General features: G+C 42.2%; 1 protein-coding gene across 3 annotated transcripts in view; it reads left to right on the top strand.

The window, feature by feature from the left end:
- Positions 1-20,130, top strand: part of L1CAM (L1 cell adhesion molecule) — an 86,893-nt gene that overhangs the window by 33,275 nt on the left and 33,488 nt on the right. For all 3 annotated transcript variants that reach the window (XM_070741374.1, XM_070741372.1, XM_070741371.1), the window contains 6 exons: positions 1,294-1,491; positions 2,153-2,223; positions 13,758-13,977; positions 16,942-17,057; positions 18,059-18,278; positions 19,438-19,560. In XM_070741374.1, coding sequence (XP_070597475.1) covers positions 1,294-1,491; positions 2,153-2,223; positions 13,758-13,977; positions 16,942-17,057; positions 18,059-18,278; positions 19,438-19,560 — 948 coding nt within the window. The remainder of the gene's footprint in view (positions 1-1,293; positions 1,492-2,152; positions 2,224-13,757; positions 13,978-16,941; positions 17,058-18,058; positions 18,279-19,437; positions 19,561-20,130) is intronic.

Here is a 20,130-nt window from a genome sequence, read left to right as displayed (position 1 = left end):
GGTTTATCGCTGTTGTTACTCGATGTTTAGTCGAATAACAACGGGTTAGTGCAGTGATGGCAAACCTATGGCACCTATGCCACAGATGGCACGTGGAGCCACATCTACCATTGCCCTAGCTTATCATATGTGTGCAAGCCAGCTGATTTTCAGCTCATGTGGAGGCTCTGGGAGGGCATTCTAGGTTTCCAGAGGGCCTCTGGTTGTGGGTGGGAGAAGCCTCTGGAGCCTGGGTAAGTCAGGAAATGGGCCATTTCTGGCCTACAGACGGCCTCTGAGGGGGCAGGGCAGCTGTTTTCGGCCTCCCTGGCATTGAATTATGGGTGTGGGCACTTGTACATGTGCGATAATGCACACAGACAAGTGCTTTCGGCACAAGAGGGAAAAAAGGTTTGCCATCACTGGGTTAGTGGGTCATTGTGGAACATAAACGTGATCTTTTACTTATCCCCACAAGAAAAAAAACCATACACTGTTAGGTCTGGGGATCTCACACAAAGAGCAAGGTCTTAGGCCCCCCCAATGCAGAACACCTTTTCCTGAGGACTCACTATTCTGAGGGAAAACAAAAAACTGAATGTTGCCAGAAGAACGACACAACTACATCGCCCCCGTGGCAGCCATTCAAAGTTTAGACCAGTGTTTCCCAACCTTGGCAACTTGAAGAGATCTGGACTTAAACTCCCAGAATTTCCCAGCCAGCGAATGCTGGCTGGGGAATTCTGGGAGTTGAAGTCCAGATCTCTTCAAGTTGCCAAGGTTGGGAAACACTGGTTTAGATCACTCCTCTTTCAAATGGTCACTGATTCATTACATGACGATGCTTGAGAACTGTAGCAATGCATCATGAAATCGGTTCATTCTTTTTGAATAATCCTGTATTTCCTTGTTTACATCACCACTGTTATTTGTGACTTCGCACAGTGTAAAGCAATCAAATGAAAAAAAGACTGATTGAAAAGATGCACTTGTCTGTGAAATGGCTATTCAGTACTTCCTTGGACACATATCCCTAAATTTTAAAGCTAGATATAAATTACACATTGGTGAAAATGCCATTTTTACATTTCTTGGTTTCTATACATGTGTAGAAATACAGAAACTATTCAGTCAATCGAGGTACTGAATTAACCCAAATGCCTGGATCATGCCACACAAAAAGTTAGCTTCATCTATGTACAGGTGCATTTTAGCTCAAGTCGTAGGGGCCTAGTGGAAGGTGATAGCAATTTTAATAAGCTTTTTTTTTTAATCATTCAAACTCGGAGATGATGTTTCTCTTCTCCCCCACAGAATATAATGTGTTTTGTGAAGAAACCAAATTTGGGCCAGCAGAAAGGCAATGGTTAGCCACGGTCCCAGGAGACCAGCCATGGGCTATTCTTCAACTCTCTCCATTCAGAAGTTATAACTTCTATGTGCAGGCCATCAATGACCAGGGGAAAAGTGAATTAAGCAGCCAGTCTGGCAGTCATGCCACAGATCCTGCAGGTAAGAAAGTTCAAGATGTTGGAAGAAGGAAGACTATAAGGCCAGTGTTGTTATAGGTCGGTGATGGCGAACCTATGGCATATGTGCCACAGGTGGCACACCAAACCATATCTGCTGGCACATGAGCTGTTGCTCTAGCTCAGTTCCAGCATGCATGTGCACAGCTGATTTTCAGCTCATGCAGAGGCTCTGGGAGGGCATTTTAGGTTTCCAGAGGGCCTCCCGGGGGGGGGAGGGCGTTTTTGCCCTCCTCAGGCTCCAGGGAAGCCTCTGGAGGCTAGGGAGGGTGAAAAACAGGCCTACAAGGCACACTGAAAGTCAGGAACTGAGCTGTTTCCAGCCTCCAGGGAGCCTCTGGAGGGCCAGGGGAAGCCATTTTTGCCCTCCCCAGGCATTGAATTATGGGTGGGGGCACTTCTACGTGCATGATAGCATGTGCGCACGCAATGGGGGAAAGGTTCGCCATCACTGTTATAGGCAATGGTCCTTGTAAATGTTAACCCAGCCATGCCATGCACAAAATAGCGTTGCCTCTCCAACATTGGCTCCTAATGTCTCTGGGACAGGCATTTTCAGTCTGGGAGACGCAGTGGATATTTGGTCTTAGTTGATTTAAAACATAGAGAGAGCCCACTATAATTCCTCTCTCTTTGCTTTCCAGCACCTGAGCGAAACCCAACTAATGTCAGAGGAGAGGGAAATGAAACCACTAATATGATCATCACCTGGACGGTAAAATATTGATTCTTTCACCTCAGTGATATTGGTCCCAATCTGTTGTGCTCCTTGCCCACAGATTCAGTGCCACTGAACCTGTGGGTAAGGATTCATAGTTGTAGAACCACGTTGTAGTGCAAGGAGTGGTGGCTGTAGTTGCTGAATTTTTTACCGGAAAGAAATTGTGATTTTTGTGTAATTTTTCAAGGTTGGTGGATTTATTTTTCACAGAAAGATTGGTTCTAAATAATGTATAATGTCCTTGAGCGTGTCTGTATGAAGATAGCCCACCATCATGAACACAGTCCATGGGATTAACATTGTCAGGTACATGAGAGACTTAAACAAACCCCCCAAAGGAAAGTAGCTTATGGGTCACTCATAGATTAAAACCTTTCATTTAGTTACTAATTAAAATGACAATGGCACTGAAAAAGTGACTTATGGCTGATCCTTGCACTTACAATGACCACAGAATCCCCACGATCGGGTATTTAAAATTTGGGTGCTTGGCAACTGGCATGTGTTTATGATGGTTGGAGTATGCGCCAAGGCAAATTCCGTGTGTGTCCAATCACATTTGGCCAATAAAGAAGCTGTGTCCTTTTGCATACTTGAAAATTTTCAGTTCACACAGTTATCTAAACATGACCACACTTTATGAGAAACTTCAGCGGTCTTTGTTTATATATCCTGCCCCCAGTGATCAAGTGGATGAGTACGCAAGGGATTTTTAAAATAACATCTTGATTGTGGCATTTCCTCCTGAGAAAGTGCGATTTATTTCTACCTAATTCACTTTTCTCATCATTCCTATCATCCTTTTCCTCCCACTTAGGACTGTATGACTGTAACTTGTTGCTTGTATCCTAAGATTTTTATTAATATTGATTGTTTCTTCATTGCTTATTTGACCCCTATGACAATCATTAAGTGTTGTACTACATGATTCTTGACAAATGTATCTTTTTCTTTTATGTACACTGAGAGCATATCCACCAAGACAAATTCCTTGTGTGTCCAATCACACTTGGCCAATAAAATTCTATTCTATTCTATTCTATTAATAATTTAAATGAGAAGCAAAGATCATCTTGTATCATCAAGCTCTTGATGCTATATGTTTATCACATCCACATTCCCTTTTTGTGGTTTGTTTATTTAATTATTATGAAACATGTTCTTTGCCATTAGGTATCTGTAAGCCCTTAAAGTGTCCAGCAATACTGATGAGTTAGCTTATGTGTAAATATGTTAAATTGCTATTACCGGTACTTTGCTGGCTTTCTGTGCCGTTCAAATGAACTATTTCATGGTGAATCTTCCTTGCTTTAGCTTGTCATGTGTGCCAGTGGTCAACTTGCCATGCATGCGGGAGTGACAGAAAATGTGTGTGTGTTGCAAGCCTGGAAGTTGTGTTTGTATTGAAACAGTGTGTGCCCCCATACCCCAACTGTCCATTTTAGTCACTTAACTCTGTTTGGGTTTGCTATGTTGTTTGCGTTCTAGTAGAAATAGGTGGCAGCATACCAGTGTGCTTCTCTTCCAGAATTGTTCCTGAATTGTCACGCTTGTCATGATGATAGGTTATTTTGGCTGAATTCCCAGGAGGGAACCGATGCCAGATGCTTCATTTCAGAGAGGTTTCTACCACATTCAGCTGCTATTTCTGCTACAGCTGGCCTGGCACTGGTTGCTCCGCATGGTTCATTTGTATCGCCTAGAGGAAGATGCCATGTAAAATCCCACACATTTCAAAGATGCCACTTGCCTTTTGTCTCCTGAATTAGAAATGTCTTTCCCTTCATGGAAAAGGGGGAGCTGGTTATGGAAATCCCCTTCTTTGTTGGTGCCAACAGGATTCCCACAAGTGCCTTGACTCAGAGTAAAATTGGGATAATAACACTAGCGTTGTAATCAAGAAGTATTAGGCATATCATGCGCTTATTGGGAGAAGGTGACATGAAGAGAAGAATTTAATGGTGTGTGGTGGTGGGGAATCTTAAGATTTTCAGCATTTCCCCAGTAGAATTAGGGGCATAATATTGGTACTTTAAAAAAGGTTTTGTTTGCTAAGACAAAAAGTAAGCCTTGCTTATGAGTGATATTTGCATTTGAGAACTGTCAACAGGCAAACTTTAACTTTGCTTGAGCCATTAGCTGAAAGAACAAAAAGATGACCACTGAAGAAAATTTGCAACATGCCTTATTATGTTTCCTTTTTTTTCTTGCCCCCATCTCATCCGTCTTTGTGACTCCACCTGCTAGTGTTTGGAGACACGTAGCACTTCCAATGCATGGTTTCCTCAATCTTTCCTTAGGCAGTGTCTGCCTTCCAGATTTGGCCATTGCAGCTTACCTCTTGTTGTATCAAAAGATGGAAAAGCAATACATCTCTTGTTGGGATGGCCACAACCCTAACCCACTGCAAACAATTGGCCATGGCGTAATTACTCAGGCTGACATTTGAAAAGGAAGTGGCAGACTGCCATTCTTTCCTGTTTATTCATTTCTTAAACAAATTTATGTAGCGGCCCAACTTACACGCAGGTGAGTTTGTGTGGCTCACAAAATTTAAAAGAATCCACCATATAATAAAAACCTATTAAAAATCCACATCCCATGACATGAACAACACAATCAAATTAGGCTCTTGATTGGCTCCATCTCCATTCAGGGTTGCTAGGTCCACTGACAGTTTTTTTAGGGCTTTTTGGAAAGGCAACAGAGTGGGAGTCAACTGTACCTCTTAGGATTGTGATACAGTGGTAACTCGACATACGAGTTTAATTCGTTCCAGACCCGAGCTCGTAAGTCGATCAACTCGCATCTTGAACGAATGCCTTTAGACTTTGTTTTTTGCGCCGATATAACCGGAAGCAAGGAGATTCTTGCGCCACCTAGTGGAAGCTCGGCTCGTATCCTGAATTTGAGCTCGGGTGTCGAACAGAAATTTCGCTCACGTCGTGGCTCGTAACTTGGAATGTGGAGCAGCTCATATCTAGAGGTACTACTGTATTCCATAAAGAAGGACCCACTGCCACACTCTTTTTTGCGTTATCACCAGATGTACATCCCTAATTGATAGATTTAATTTACAGACGATGAAAGTACAGTTTAAAAACAACAAGCATGAAAATCTTTGGCTGGCTCTTCCCCTTCTGCCCCATATTCCATTTTTTCAGCTCTTGCTCTGTTGGTGTATCTGGTGCGATAACCAGTAATGGTCAGCCAAATTTTTTACTGCCACACTGTGGGTGTGGCTTATTTTGTGGGTGTGGCTTGGTGGTCATGTGACTGAGTAGGGGTGGCTTGCCAGCCATGTGACCCGTGGGAGTGGCTTGAACGATCATTATCATTCAAGTGAACTGTTAAGTCCTCGACTTACAACCTCACCAGTGTCGCTTTCTGGGGTGACAATTTGCTTTGCATTTCCTGCACTCTCCTTCCTGGGTCGCCCCCTGCCTAAGGCTGGGTAGCTAGCCAAATGGATGCCAACCAGCTGTTGAGAAAAGATGGGGGAGGAAATGGGCCCCCTGCAACTCCTGCCGGTGCTGGTCTCCCTGCCGCTTTCCAAGGAAGAGGAAGAGGATGGGAGGGGGGATAGTCAGCTGGAGCTGGGCACACAGCTTCATTTCCACCAGTGGAACTGCGTTCCACCCCGTCCTGCTGCCCACCCCTGGCGATAACCATGATTACAGGGGCAGAAAAAGCAGCATATTCTACTCCATAGATTTTGTGGCTTCCAATCTGACAACTTTCTGGTGCCGTGATTCTGGCTGTTGCAACAAAAATCAAGAGTGGACAGTGTACAGTAGGCACAAGAAGAGTTCATAACAAGATGGGAAATCAAATAATAAATACAAATAAATAATTGCTGAGGGACAGGAACCCCTTGCTGCAACAGTATTCTTCAGACTCATGGATTTTTATTTTCTCCCATCAAAGTTCATGTTATTAAAATGGACACTACTTTGGGATGTTCAGACCTCTAATTTGAGCTACAAAGAGTATATTTTTAAAATACAATAATCTCTCCTGGGAATTTGGATGAGATGAGCTCAGTTATCTAGTCTACTGTGAGTGATATCTACCTTTTTATCCTATAAATATCAGAAGCTGACTTTCCTATCTCCAAGACAGAGGAAATATGAAATAAATAGCACCTGTTAGCCGAGCCTCTTCTTCCTGCATATCTGAAATATCCATGTATTTTTTGTGAGGATTAGATCACAACTTGATATAAATTCAGATTTGGTTAACTCTGCTGTAAGGTTGTCCATTATCTGCTTGTCTTCTGAATACCTGAGAAAAACTATTTAAAAGAAATGGGGTAAATCCCCTTCCTAAACTATCTGAGGTCAGGTAATATATTAGTTCTGTAGAAATAACAATTCAATTGCTAAAATTCCTGTAAACCCTAATCTCAACTCAACAATGACTTGTTAATGGAGGCACTGTGCTTGGAAAGAGTAATTTTAATCAGGAGCAATGTTCAAAGGCTACAGATTTGTCTTCTACACCCACATGTAATATTCTGATAATATTACTGTTCTGCCGGTGTGTCTCAACCGCCCGTAATTACAGAGTAATTAGTCCAGGAAGACACACACCACACGATAAAAGGAAAAAGTTTTTATAAACAGAAAAACAGAAACAGCTCCCTTTTTAAATGTCAAAGGGATTTTCTGGTACACACAAGGCACAGGTTAAATGCAGTCCCATTGCTCACCCAATAACTGGGAAATTGAGTGCAATTCTAAAGTCCAGAGAGTCTACACACACAATCCTGAACAGCAAAAACCATGATCTTGACGAAACAATGAATCAGATAAACTGCCATGAGGCTAAAACACCAGGCTGCACTTTTATCTGTAGCACTAATTACAGCAGCCCCACCCAATCACAGGTGGCCTCATTTTCTCTTGTAATAATCCTTCAGTTGTTGTCTCCTATGCATCACTCTACGCATGCGTGGATGTGTCATTAATTCTTGTTCAGAATCCAGGGATGATACAGATGATTGATTTCCTCCTGGGCTGTCTGCCAAACTCCCCTCTTCCCTGTCACTCACGCTTCCTTGGTCAGAGGAGACTTCGTCGGCAAATTCTACTGGGAGCAAAACAGGCCTGCGGCATGTGGATGTCTCCCCCACATCCAACTCCACATTCCTTGGGGCAGGAGCTGGGCCAGAGCTCACCACAAAAATTACGATGGATTTTTATTTCCATATTTGCTATTAAAAGTGTAATATTCTTCAGTTTTTCTTTAGCCTAAAGTAAAAGAAAAGAAAAAGGGTCTAAACCTGTCATTTCTTTGATTGCATGATTCACAGCTAATTTATATATTAAAAAAGAATAACAGTAATATTATTATTCTATATTACATGGATCTGCTCCTGAATTTTGGGATTCAGTTAACCCAGTGGTCTGCCTCAAAATTTTAATCCCTTCAACTTTGATGCAGGCTGATCATAGTCTGGTGACTTTTCATTGTAATCTCTGGTCCAGAAGTCAGATACTGTACCTACATTCCACCTTCCCTCTACAAGAGAAAAATACCCCTTTTGTGAAACAGTTATCATTTTTAGTTTTTAATCAATGCGCTAACTTATACTCCAGGTACTGCCTACATTACCTATGAAATGGCTTGGCTACATCCTTCCTTCAACCCATGTCTTGCTAATGGAAAACCTGAATAATATAAATCAGGGGTGTCAAGCTCGCATGGTCACATGACATCTCCGGACTTTCCCCCATTCGCTAAACTGAGCAGGGGCATGGCCAGCACGTGACGCATTTGGCCCACGAGCTGTGAGTTTGACCCCCCTGATATAAATAATAATATAAATGATATTTTAATTTGATTTAAATGCTAAATATCCTTGTCCCTAAACTTCCACGTTCAAACTACTGTACTAGGTTCCCAAAATTACTTTCCAAAACATCCTCCATTTTTTCAGTTACATATGTGGTCACGGCCGCCGATAGGCCAGTATTACTGCTACTGGCGTCAGGGGCCCAGCCAAATTGAAAAATGGGGGGGGCGGTTTTGGCCCGCCACCGTGCCAGCCCCCTGGCGCGCGCAGCAGTCATTGTGCCCAGCACCGTTCTCTGTAGGCTGCGCACGCATGCGCCAGCGCACCCCAAAACGCCCCCCGTGCACCCTTTTCAAAGGGCGCGCACGGAGCCGCCCCGCCCCCCCCCGCACCTCTAGCCCGCTCGCACCACTGGCTACTCGCCGCTGCCCCCGCCCGATCTGCCTCTCTTTCTCCTCCGCTTCCTGACTTGGGGCGCAGCTCCTCCTGCAGCGGGAATGCCCGCCCCGCTGCTCTCGCAGTCCCTTTGCTGAGAACACTTTCGTCCCGGGCTCTCAGCGAGGGGGGCTGCAGGAGAGGCGGGGCAGGCGTTCTCACAGCAGGTGCCAGCGAAGGTGATTTTGAATGTTCCGGGCGGGCTGGCAGGGGGTTGGGGAGAGCGCGCGCCGGCCTGCACCCCCGACATTGAAAATCACCTTCACCGGCCTCCGGAGAACGAGAGAGAGTGAAAGCGACAGAGCAAGATAGAGAGAAAGTGAGAGAGAGACAGAGAGAAAGAGGGGGGGGAGAAAGAGATAGCAAGAGAGAGAGAACGAGAGAGAGAGAAAGAGTGAGAGAAAAAACAAGAGAGAAAGAGTGTGAGAGAGAGAGAAAGCAAGAGAGAGAAAGAAAACAAGAGAGAGAAAGTGAGAAAAAGAGAGAGAGAGAAAGAGAGAGAAAGAAAGAGAGATGAGAGAGGAAGGAAGAGAGAGGAAGAAAGCAAGAGAGAGAGAAGAGTGGAAGGAAGAGAGAGAGAGAGAGAAATAATAGAAAAAAGGGGAGAAAAAAAGAGAAATGAGAAAATGATTGAGGCAGAGAATGACATGAAAGAGAGAGAAACAGAGAGAGAAGTGAATCTTGATTTAAAGCATATGGTAAAAGCACTTAAATAATAACAGAGAAAAAAACCCCAGCCCTCACCTGTTTTTATTAATAGTTATGTTTTTGGTTTTGCTGGTTGTTTTAGTTTGTAGTGGATTTTGGTTTTTTTAAATTATTAATTTCTTTTAATTGTGAAAGGTAAATTTAATACATAATTGGTATGTCGCAAAATAAAGTAATTTTAAAATGGCGGGGGGGGGGGGGGGCAGACACTTAGGCTGTATGGTGCCCCAAAATTCCTGATGGCGGCCCTGTATGTGGTTCCTTAGCAGATTTGCTTTGCTTAATTAAGGTTGAAATGGATGCATTCAGTGGGACATTGCACTGGTAATATTGAAAACCAGCCAGCCATGTTAAGCTGGATATAATCATTCCACAAATGGATGCCTTAATCTGAAGCCTTGCAGCTTCTCTTCTGCTCAGGCTACATCTATTTGCATCTACTAACAAGCAGTGTCTGAGGGTTCTATTCAAGATCAGAATTTCCCAGATGGTTCACAACTGGATGCAATCACTTTTATAGGTGTTTGCTCTAATCCTTCACATTACTGAGATATATTCTTGCTTTCTCCAGCTAATATCACTATGCATTTTAATAACCCCACACTGACAGAGGAAACTGAAGGTTGACTTTCTCACTGGGATATTCTCTGCTTATTTGAGAAAACTTATTTTTCAAGGAAACAGCAGGATATATTACACTGACCTCCAATGCCTCCATTTGACAGTATGGATTCTCCTATGCAGACATTCAACTAGAAGGTCACATTGCTAATTCTTAGAAAAACCTGTACCCTTAAGATGGACTTTTATTATTATTATTATTTATTTTTTATTGGATTTGTATGCCGCCCCTCTCCGTAGACTCGGGGCGGCTAACAACAATGATAAAAACAGCATGTGACAATCCAATAATAAAACAACTAAAAACCCTTATTATAAAACCAAACATACACACAAACATACCATGCATAACTTGTAATGGTCTAGGGGGAAGGAATATCTCAACTCCCCCATGCCTGGCGGTATAAATGAGTCTTGAGTAGTTTACGAAAGACAGGGAGGGTGGGGGCAATTCTAATATCCGGGGGGAGTTGGTTCCAGAGGGCCGGGGCCGCCACAGAGAAGGCTCTTCCCCTGGGGTCCACCAAACGACATTGTTTAGTCGATGGGACCCGGAGAAGGCCAACTCTGTGAGACCTGATCGGCCGCTGGGATTCGTGCGGTAGAAGGCGATTCCGGATGTATTCTGGCCCAATGCCATGTCTAAGTTTTCTATTAAAAATTGTAATAGTTCAGTAATTTTTCAAGGGTTTCTTTTTGCTTAAAAGGCAAAAGGTCTAAACTTGTCAGCTGTTTCAGTTAAATATTTCCCTCTAACAGGTTATACTATCTTCTTGCACAGCTAAATGTTTCAAAGATCTGTTCAGTTTATATCCTCTGTTCTGCCTGTGATGGCAGGCTGTCTCCATGAATCCAGTTGCAACATGGAGTCAGTTTATCCTTCTCAAGTCTTCTAACCGCACAGCTGTGCAAAACTGCAATATCTATTGGTATGCACCCGTCGACCCGCAAAGATTGCAAATTCTGAATGGAGTCGCATGAGTGCATTGGTCATGAGAATGCCATACCCTTCTGAGCAGCTATTTCATATCTTCTTTTCCATGAAGTCATGGCCCATGTTTCCTTTTAATTGAAAGCTACTGTCAAGCGGACGGGTGGGATCATATTTTATTCTAAGCCACTGATGGTGAACCTTTTTTGGTTTGCCTGCCAAAAGGGTGTGTGTGTGCATGTGCTAGCTTTCCAAACCCATTCCTTCCCCCCCCACATGCACAACCCCTCTGCTTTCCACTGCACACCCCTTCCCCACCCTGCACAGGCCTCATTTTTGAGGGGGTATAAAATTTTCTCCAATATACAGTAAAAACAACATAAGCAGTAAAAAAAACCACAGAATCAGTGACTAAAATAATAATAAATGATATGGTTACATTAAACATTCAGAAAAAAAACCCCTAACAATGCCTTTAATATACTGTTTTAAATGAAGTGATTTCCTCTTTGCTAAATTAATTAGAATTAACTACACATGAGACGTATTTCATCTACACATAGCAATATTATAAAATCTATTCCCTTATATTCCCTTTTTCTATCTATAATAAAACACAAACTTCTTAACTCAATATCTAATTTAATCCTTTCACCTCTGTATTAACGCCTTATCCATTGCTGCCACCAATCCTTATTTCGTCATCTGGGGTCTTTAGTAAATTAAAATTAAAATCGTCATGTATTCCTTCAAAAGTGATTTAAAAGATTATTTCTCAATTGCTGTATTTTTAGTTTCCAACCATTCATAAAAGTTTCCCCAGATCTTATAGTAATCACACTCTTCTTTATCTTTAAGCTTTAAAGTAACCCTATTTATTTAAGCACAATCTAAAATCTTACATAATATTTCTCTTTCATTTGGAATTTTATTCAACTTCCAATTCTGTGCATATGCTCTTCTAGCTGCTGAGGCCTCATTGAAGCCTGGGATAGTTTTTGGCCTTGGAGAAGGCCATTTTGCACTCCGGAGACTTCGGGGAAACTTCTCGGAAGCCCCGGAGTGTAAAAAATGGCCCAACGGGCAAACTGGAAGTTCAGAAAAACGGTCTTCTGGTTTGCCCATCGTCTTGTTTTATGCACTTCAGGGCTTCAGGAAGCTTCCCTGAAGCTTCCGGAGTGTGAAAAACAGCACAATGAGCAAACCAGAAGCCCATTTTTTCGAACCTTCTGTTTGTCTGTTGGGCTGGTTTTTTACACTCCGGGGCTTCAAAGAAGGTTCCCTGAAATCTCCGGAGTGCAAAATGGGCTTCTCCGAGGCAAAAAAATCAGCTGGCTAGTTCACGGAGGCGTATGCACACTGGAGCTGACATAGGGCAATGTTTTGCATACCTTCCAATATGACTCTGCGTGCCACTATCACTATTCTAAGCTATAATGAAGTTCACTTAAACTAAGCAAAATGCATGAGTCCATTCATTATACAGTAGTCCCTCGCTATACCACGCTTCACCTACTGCGGCTTCACTTCATCGCGGGTTTCTGAGGAAGTCGATCGGCAGATTTAAACAGCCTGCCGAACTCGATCGGCAGGTTTTTCAAAAAAAAAAAAAATCTAAAATTGTAAATACTGTATTTAAATACTGTATCTAAAATAAATACTGTGTGGGAAGGGTTTATAAACACTTAAAACAATGAAAACTTACCAAACAATTACAATATAAATACTTAAATAAGTACTATCAGTCGATAAATTCCCCATCGCAGATTTCACCTATCGCGGCCAGGTCTGGAACGTAACACCAGCGATAGGTGAGGGACTACTGTAGTTTACTTCGGTAGATACAAGATCGCTATAATTTAGAAGCCTTCACATTATGTGTAAACACAATTAACTTATCCCTTCCATGAATTTACTTTTTTTTAAAAAACTGCCCAAACAGATAATCACCAACTAATCATTTACATCCTATGCTAGGATTAACTTCATAATGTTTCAAATGCCCCAGAAAGGACAGGACAAGAGCAGGATAGAAACCTTCTCTTTGTGTTCCTGAACAATTAGTGTCAAGAGGCCTACTCCCTCTGATCCTGAAAATACAGTGACTAATAGGCATTGATAATTTTATCCCCATCTTGATTTTTAAAAAAATATATTTTAAGGGTAATAAAAGCAATGTTTATAGCCACTACTGCTTATTAAGATAGCAGAATCCATGCACTCTTGGATGCGAAAAGCCTATTATTTAGTCTGTCACAAATCTTTCACCTTTTGTCTTCTTGCTGGTGGCCTTCTATCGCTGCGCTATAGAGAGTATTTTAACTTACTGCACCTGTGTCCGGTTTGCCAATTGCACAATGGCAGATAGGACAGCACTCTAGAGGGTTAACATCGTTGCCCAGAGGATCATTGGTTGCCCTCTCGTCTCTTTGGAAGAGCTTTATAGCTCCCAGTGCCTTAAGAACGTTCAAAATATACTTAAAGTACCATCTGGCAGACGTACAGGATAATAAAAACAAGGACAAATAGGCTGAAAAAACAGTTTCTTTCCCAGGGCAAGTAACTATACGGAATTGTATAGTACAATACTAATGCAATATCAGGTTTTCAATTGTGAAGGATGTGTGTTTGTGTTTAATTTTCATAATTATATGCTGAAGACGGCATTTAATTTCATCGTACAAGGTGCAATGACAATAAAGTATCTAACTAAACCTGGAGTTCTAGAATTATAAGAGATGATGAAACACTTCTGTTTTCTCTTTGAACGGTGTTTTCTCGCAATTCTTCTGCCATGCTGGCTGGAGCTGCTAAGAGTAAAAATCCAAATTCATTAGCGGGTCACTTTCTCTGTTTGAGGGCAATGTACAGTTTTGATTTGCTGTTGTTATACAGGAGTGAACGTGATCTCATGGCCTGCTTAAAAAACCGCATGAAAAGATTTTTGGAAAGCGCTCCCATTCAATGAAGCTTGTCTCTCACCCAAGGTTGCTGTTGATCATACTTTTTTTTCTCTTCCTGCTGCTTATTTTTCAGCCCTTGCCTTACAAGGAGTGGAATGCCCCAACGATGAATTATCATGTACAGTGGCGGCTTGAGAATGAAGGCCAATGGGATGAGGTGGAAATTGAAAACCCTCCTGTAGTGGTGACCGATACCCCTGTCTTCTCACCTTACGAGATCAAAGTGCAAGCACAGAATGATTTTGGCAAAGGGCCTGAACCTGAACCTAAAAGAGGTTACTCAGGGGAGGATGGTGAGTAATGAGGGATTCATTTGCATTAATCTCATTCAAGAAAACTCAGCTATGTTACAGATTGAAGGAGTTTTAATCCCAGCACATGTGGAGGAATCAAATGTGTTCTGCCGGGCTCTCTGATAGAAGCCTCCTGAAAATTCAAGCGTACAAATTTCAGACACACACACGTTTGAAAATTTAAAACAATGTTCTTTATCACAAAAGTCAAAATAAACTAAGCACTCTTTTTGTATTGCAAAGAGCCCTCTTCCCAAAACAACCGGGTAGTCTGTACAATTTCCCTTAAGCAGTCATTAAGTACTTAGCCAGCAGCTGTGAAGAAACTTCACACCCCTCCTTCCAACAAAGTGACACACACACACACACACGTTGCTCTGCTTTGGTTTCAAAGGCGTGAAAAAGCAACAAAGTCCAGCACACAAGATTCTTGATGAACTGCGAACAGATATTCTTCCACAATGGCCAAACCCACATGCTGCTATTTATAGCAGCAGCCCTAATTACTGGAGCCCCACCCAAACACAGGTGGCCTCCCTTATTTCCTGTAATATGTTCTTACTTGGTCCCTTCTACGCATAATTCTGCGCTTGCATGGGTCCAAAATGTCATCATCCGAAGCAATAGAAGATAAGGAAGATTGACTGCCTTGGCTGTGTGCCAAGCCCTCCTCTGCCAAGTCACTCCCACCTTCTTCTTCGTCCGAGGAAACTAAACTCTGAACTGATTCTGTCGGCAATAACACAGGCCTGTGACATGTTGAAGTTTCCCCTGCATTCCCTGGGGCAGGAGCTGGGCCAGAGCCAACCACAACAAGATGGAGGAAGGGTGGAGCTAATGTAGATTATTTCAGTACCAACCGTGGCAGAAAATCAAATAAGATGCTAAGCACCGACCTTTTTTCATAGAATTCAGTAGAACATTGCTATGCTATCATTGCTCTCCACCCTGCATCTAAGGTTTCCATTTCTCTCACATTTCTAAGGTCGTTTTCAAATCCTTGTTTCTGAAAATGTTTGTTTTTGAAAAAGAAAAAAAAAGTTGTAATTATCTTCTTTATCGTCTTTTAGAGGTAAGAGGATCCCTCACCTCCCATGTTTATGTAAGAGTTATTTTCTAAGTAGGATTCAAATGTGTTCCTCCAATGAGAAGAAGTCTGATAGCATCCTTGCAGGCTTGTTAATTTAAGAATTGCTGCGAGAAATTTTTTGCTGCCTCCTAATTTTTGAAGCCCATAATCCAATGTTCTCAACCTGGGCAGCTTTAAGATTCATGGACTTTAAGTCCCAGAATTCCCTAGCCAGCAATGCTGGCTTGGAAATTCTGAGATTTGATATCTAGACATCTTAAAGCTGCCCAGGTTGAGAAACACTGCCACAATCTATTATGGCTTTTTCTCGTATAATGTCTGGCTGCCTTTAAGGACAGATAGCTCTGTTGGATGAGGAATGGTTTTACTACTTAGTAAAACAAATGGAGCAGGATTTACTTCTCGGCCATATACAAAACTACGAAAAAGATAAGCAACAGTTTACACCAACTGTCCTGTATAATTGGATGTTTTAAGCATCCAGAAGTCTTTAATGACAGAATTCAGTTATTGCTTTAATCATCATAGTCATCTTGTTCATAAGTAGATAAAAATATTGGAGACAGGTCCTTGAAAAGGCTGGATTTTATTTTTTCTAAATTGTGGGTGGGCTATTGCCTGCTTGTTCAGCCAGCAGTTTCAAATAAAACTTTCCCAAAAGTTGAAACTCAAATTTGTGCAATACTGGAAGGCCTTGACCCAATTAATATTCCAATACTGAACCTACTTAGCTAACCTCACTGGGAGATTCCTTGGTAATCATTTCTAAGAGTGAACAGTACATTAGAGATTTCTTCTATCACTTCAACTTAATTTATATTTGTGCCCCCTGTGATAGCCCAACTTTTTTCTCGCTCATGCTGGCAGGGAGGATTTTATTGTACTGCTCAGGAGGATGGAGAATGCCATTTCTGATTTTCCCCTCCCCTTTGCCAATTTTGCTTCCAACATGTTGTACAACTAAAAAGCTTGCTATTGTACTACTTTGTGACACCAGGGACTATCTTAATAGAGTAATTCCCTAGTAGGGCTATCTTTGGGGATTTGGAGTCTAGCACAATTCCCAATGCCACATCTCCAGAGGTGGGTTCCTCCCAGTTTGGACCAGATTGCCCAAACTGCTAGTGACCCGCTGGAGACGTAATGTTGGCCTCACGGATCCAGTTCTGTTGGTGGTGTTCCATGCACACGGCCATCTTTTTTTCTGAATTTTCACCGGATTTTCCTTCTGTTTTCTTCTCCTCGTTCTCTGCTTTGATGGGCGAACCAAACTCGCACAATTCGTGTCCATACCGAATGTTGCGGTGTTCGGTATGCCGAACCCGAACCCGAATTTTTTTCAAACTTCGGGCAAAGTTCGGGGTCGTGTTCGGCGTTCAGAGCTTTGACGTCACCGGCAGGTTGCTAAGGACGCCAAGGTGATCACTTCCTGGATTCCATGGAATCCAGGAAGTGATCACCTTGGCGTCCTTAGCAACCTGCTGGTGATGTCAAAGCTCCACCCCCGGAATCTCTTCATGGGAGGGATTCCCCAGCTCCTTCAAAGGGAGGTCTTCATGTAAAAATAAACATTGTTATTTTTACGAAAAAGGACACCACAGCGGTGCTGCAAGCAAAAGGCGGTCCTTTCATGTAAAAATAAACATGTGTTTCGGGATAAATCCACCTTCTAAGCATGCGCGGAACTGAAATTGCACAAGGGGATGCGCCTGCGCACGCGAGAGAAGCGAGCGCATGCACATGAAACGTTGTGATGCAAACTGGTGGTGAAAATAAGAGGAACCCACCCCAGCATGTCTCTTTATAGAACTGCTTCCATTTCCCCTTCCGTTCTTGCTAAAATTGTAAATGTGAAGGATCCCTCTTTTCCCCAGTGCCGGAGGCTATCCCGGAAGGTCTGTCGCTTATGATGATAAACAGCACTACCATCAAGCTTTCTTGGATCCTTCCCAACAGAGAGAAAATTTGGGGACATCTCAAGGGATTCAAGGTACTGCACAAGAAAGTCACATTGCATCCTGGAGGACAGCATTTGAAGCACTTTTTAAAATACTCGGTGTCTTAGAGATATGTTAAAATTGGAAATATCTAGTGATTGGCTAGAATTCTGCAGCCTAAGTGCAGTAGTACTACTCCTAGACTCCTCAAAGGGCAGACTGTCTGGAGTATTATGGGTTAAAATTCAAAATATTTGGAAAACTCCAGATCTGGGTTAGGTGGGTAGAGAGAAATCTGTTCCGTCAGAACTACTGTAAACATTGTCTCTTGTATAAATCCTGTTAACTGCTTTCATGCTATAAACTTTATCCTTGATATAAATTCCCAAGCTACTGTAATATAACATCTCCAAGTAGTAAAACCAGAGTAAATAATGTAAAAAGAGTCAACTGATGCAGAACAAATTTCAGCACGTAAGAAGAACTGTGGAAAGTCCTCAGGTATAATATATCCACACAGGTTACAAGATGCGGATGTTTATGGTAGAGAACTGAGATTGATTTGCTGCAGAATTGCTTTTTAATTTTTTGTTTTTTAAACTCAGGGTAAACACTGGCCTGTGGGACTTCAGCAAGACTCTGAATAGAACTGCCCTTCGGCCAGAAGTTTACTGACCAGGCTAGAATTACAACTGAATGTAAACCCAGAAATTGTATGTTTTGTTTGTATCATTTCCCTGCTGTTTGTGAAAGATTCCATGTTAAAGGTGCCCTTCAGGGAAGGGAAACATTTGATACATGCTGAAAAGCATTTTGGCCTTCTATGCCTTCTATTCATACAAATTCAGAAGGAGACATAATTCTTGACATGCTCAGAGGCACTCTTCCAACTCATTTTGGAGGGGAGGAGTGAGCAATTCCATTTACGATGACAGGCAATTAAAAAAAAATCCTTGCCAATATTGAGTGAGCTGGTGGATGTGGGTGTCTTGAGGTCTGGGCTAATAATTTCTCCCTCTTTCTCTTTCTTTCTCTGAAATCCCACCTTCACCAGGTGTATTATTCCAGGCTGGGAACCCTGGCAGAACGTAGCCGTCGACAGGCCCATCTTCACTCCCCTTCTCATGGGGAGCTACTGATTTGGGGGAATGTGTCTGAAGTCATACTGGGGGGCCTCAGGCCCTGGAGCCAGTACCAGGTTCAGCTGGCAGTGTTTAATGGGCGGGGGGAGGGCCCCCCCAGCGAGGTCATGCCGTTTGCTACACCTGAGGGAGGTAAGGACTGGCGGCCTTTCGCCCTCAGAACTTTCAATCTGTGCTTCCCTCTACACACCTTCTGAACTTCTTTCCAACTTCTGCTCCTACTCCAGATATTGGATAACCATTTGTCTGAAGAGGTGTAGGGTTTCCTGCCTAAGCAGGGGGTTGGACTGGAAGACCTCCAAGATCCCTTCCAACTATTATTATTATTATTATTATTATTATTATTATTATTATTATTATCATCATCATCATCGTAAAAAAACAGTAATAGACAGCAAATGAGATTTATATGCTGGATTTCATATCACATATTACAAGTCAAACACTTCCCAAGTGTCTAGGACTGTGTGATGTATTTTCGTATGATGCGCGCAGATCGAAGTACGGTGGCCTTTTGCAACTGACAGATCATGATTTTGTCAATGTGTATTGTTTTCAAATGCTGGCTGAGGTCTTTTGGCACAGCACCCAATGTGCCGATTACCACTAGGACCACCTATACTGGTTAATGCCAGAGTTATTGTAGTTCGATTTTAAGATTTGATATCACTAAGTTTTTCATGTTGTTTTTCATTTATTATTATTATTATTATTATTATTATTATTATTATTAATCTAAGTGTGAGAGTAAAGCTGGATTGGAGGAAATTAGGGGTTTTCTTTATGTTATTAAAGTTAGTGAAAGTCTCATTAGTTAGCATCATTTATATGCTGCCTCAGTCATAGATTCTTGTTGACTTACATCTAATATTCATGCTAAACTCAAAAATTCTAAACAATAAAAATGCAAACCACTAAAAAAAGCTAGAGAGAAGACAAGGCCCTTTGGATTGATATTATGAAATCTAGTCCCTTATATTCCCTTTTTCTATTTATAATAAAACATAAACATCTTAACATCTTAACTCAATATCTAATTTGATCCTTTCATCTCTGGGTTAACTCCTTATCCAATGCTGCCACCAATCTTTATTTCGTCATCTGGGCCTTTAATAAATTAAAATTAAATCATCAAAAGTAATTAAAAGAAAAATTACTTCTCAATTATTTTTAGTATCCAACCATTCATAAAACTTTCCCCAGATCGTATAGTAATCACACTCTTCTTTATCTTTAAGTTTTAAAGTAAGCCTATTCATTTCAGCACAATCTCCTTTGCCTCCTTATGTAGTACCCAGCAACCCTGAATCCTTTCGGTTGGACTACCTTTCGGACACATCCGTGTTGCTAGAGTGGGAGCCCCCAAAATTCCCTAACGGGAAAATACTGAGATACATGTTGGGATACCAACAAGGTGAGTCTGTAGCAGCTCCGGGTTTCTCTGGGGTCTGTAGCAATATTGGGTTTTTACTGGTGTGCTTGGCACCATCGCACCGGCAGCGAGAACGGAGCTGCGCGTGCAGAACGGGGGGGCCAGTGGACGGGTGCACATGCTCGTGTGAGAGTTGGAAGCCAAATCTCGCACAGGAAGCCAAATCTCGCACGAGGACACTCATGCATGAGAGATTTTGCCAATTTGGGGCAGTTTTTTGCTTCCACGCAGCAAAAAAGGCCATAAATTGGTGAAATCTCCTGGACACACACGTTCTCACTCGAGATTTGGCTTTCTGTGCATGCGCAGAAGTCAAATCTCACACGGGCGCTTGCGCCCGCCCACCGGTCACCTGGAGCTGTGGGCGCAACCGCACTGGTAGTGATGGCGACAAGGAACCCTTGCCTGGTCTGTAGCACAGGATACCTTGTGAGGAAAATCTTCACTCATATTTTATATACAGTGGTATCTCTACTTATGAACTTAATTCATTCCGTGACCAGGTTCTTAAATAGAAGAGTTTGTAAGTAGAAGCAATTTTTCCCATAGGAA

The sequence above is a fragment of the Erythrolamprus reginae genome, chromosome 2, assembly GCF_031021105.1.
Source record: "Erythrolamprus reginae isolate rEryReg1 chromosome 2, rEryReg1.hap1, whole genome shotgun sequence".
Taxonomy (NCBI): domain Eukaryota; kingdom Metazoa; phylum Chordata; class Lepidosauria; order Squamata; family Dipsadidae; genus Erythrolamprus; species Erythrolamprus reginae.
This window is presented reverse-complemented; position numbering and strand designations above follow the sequence as displayed.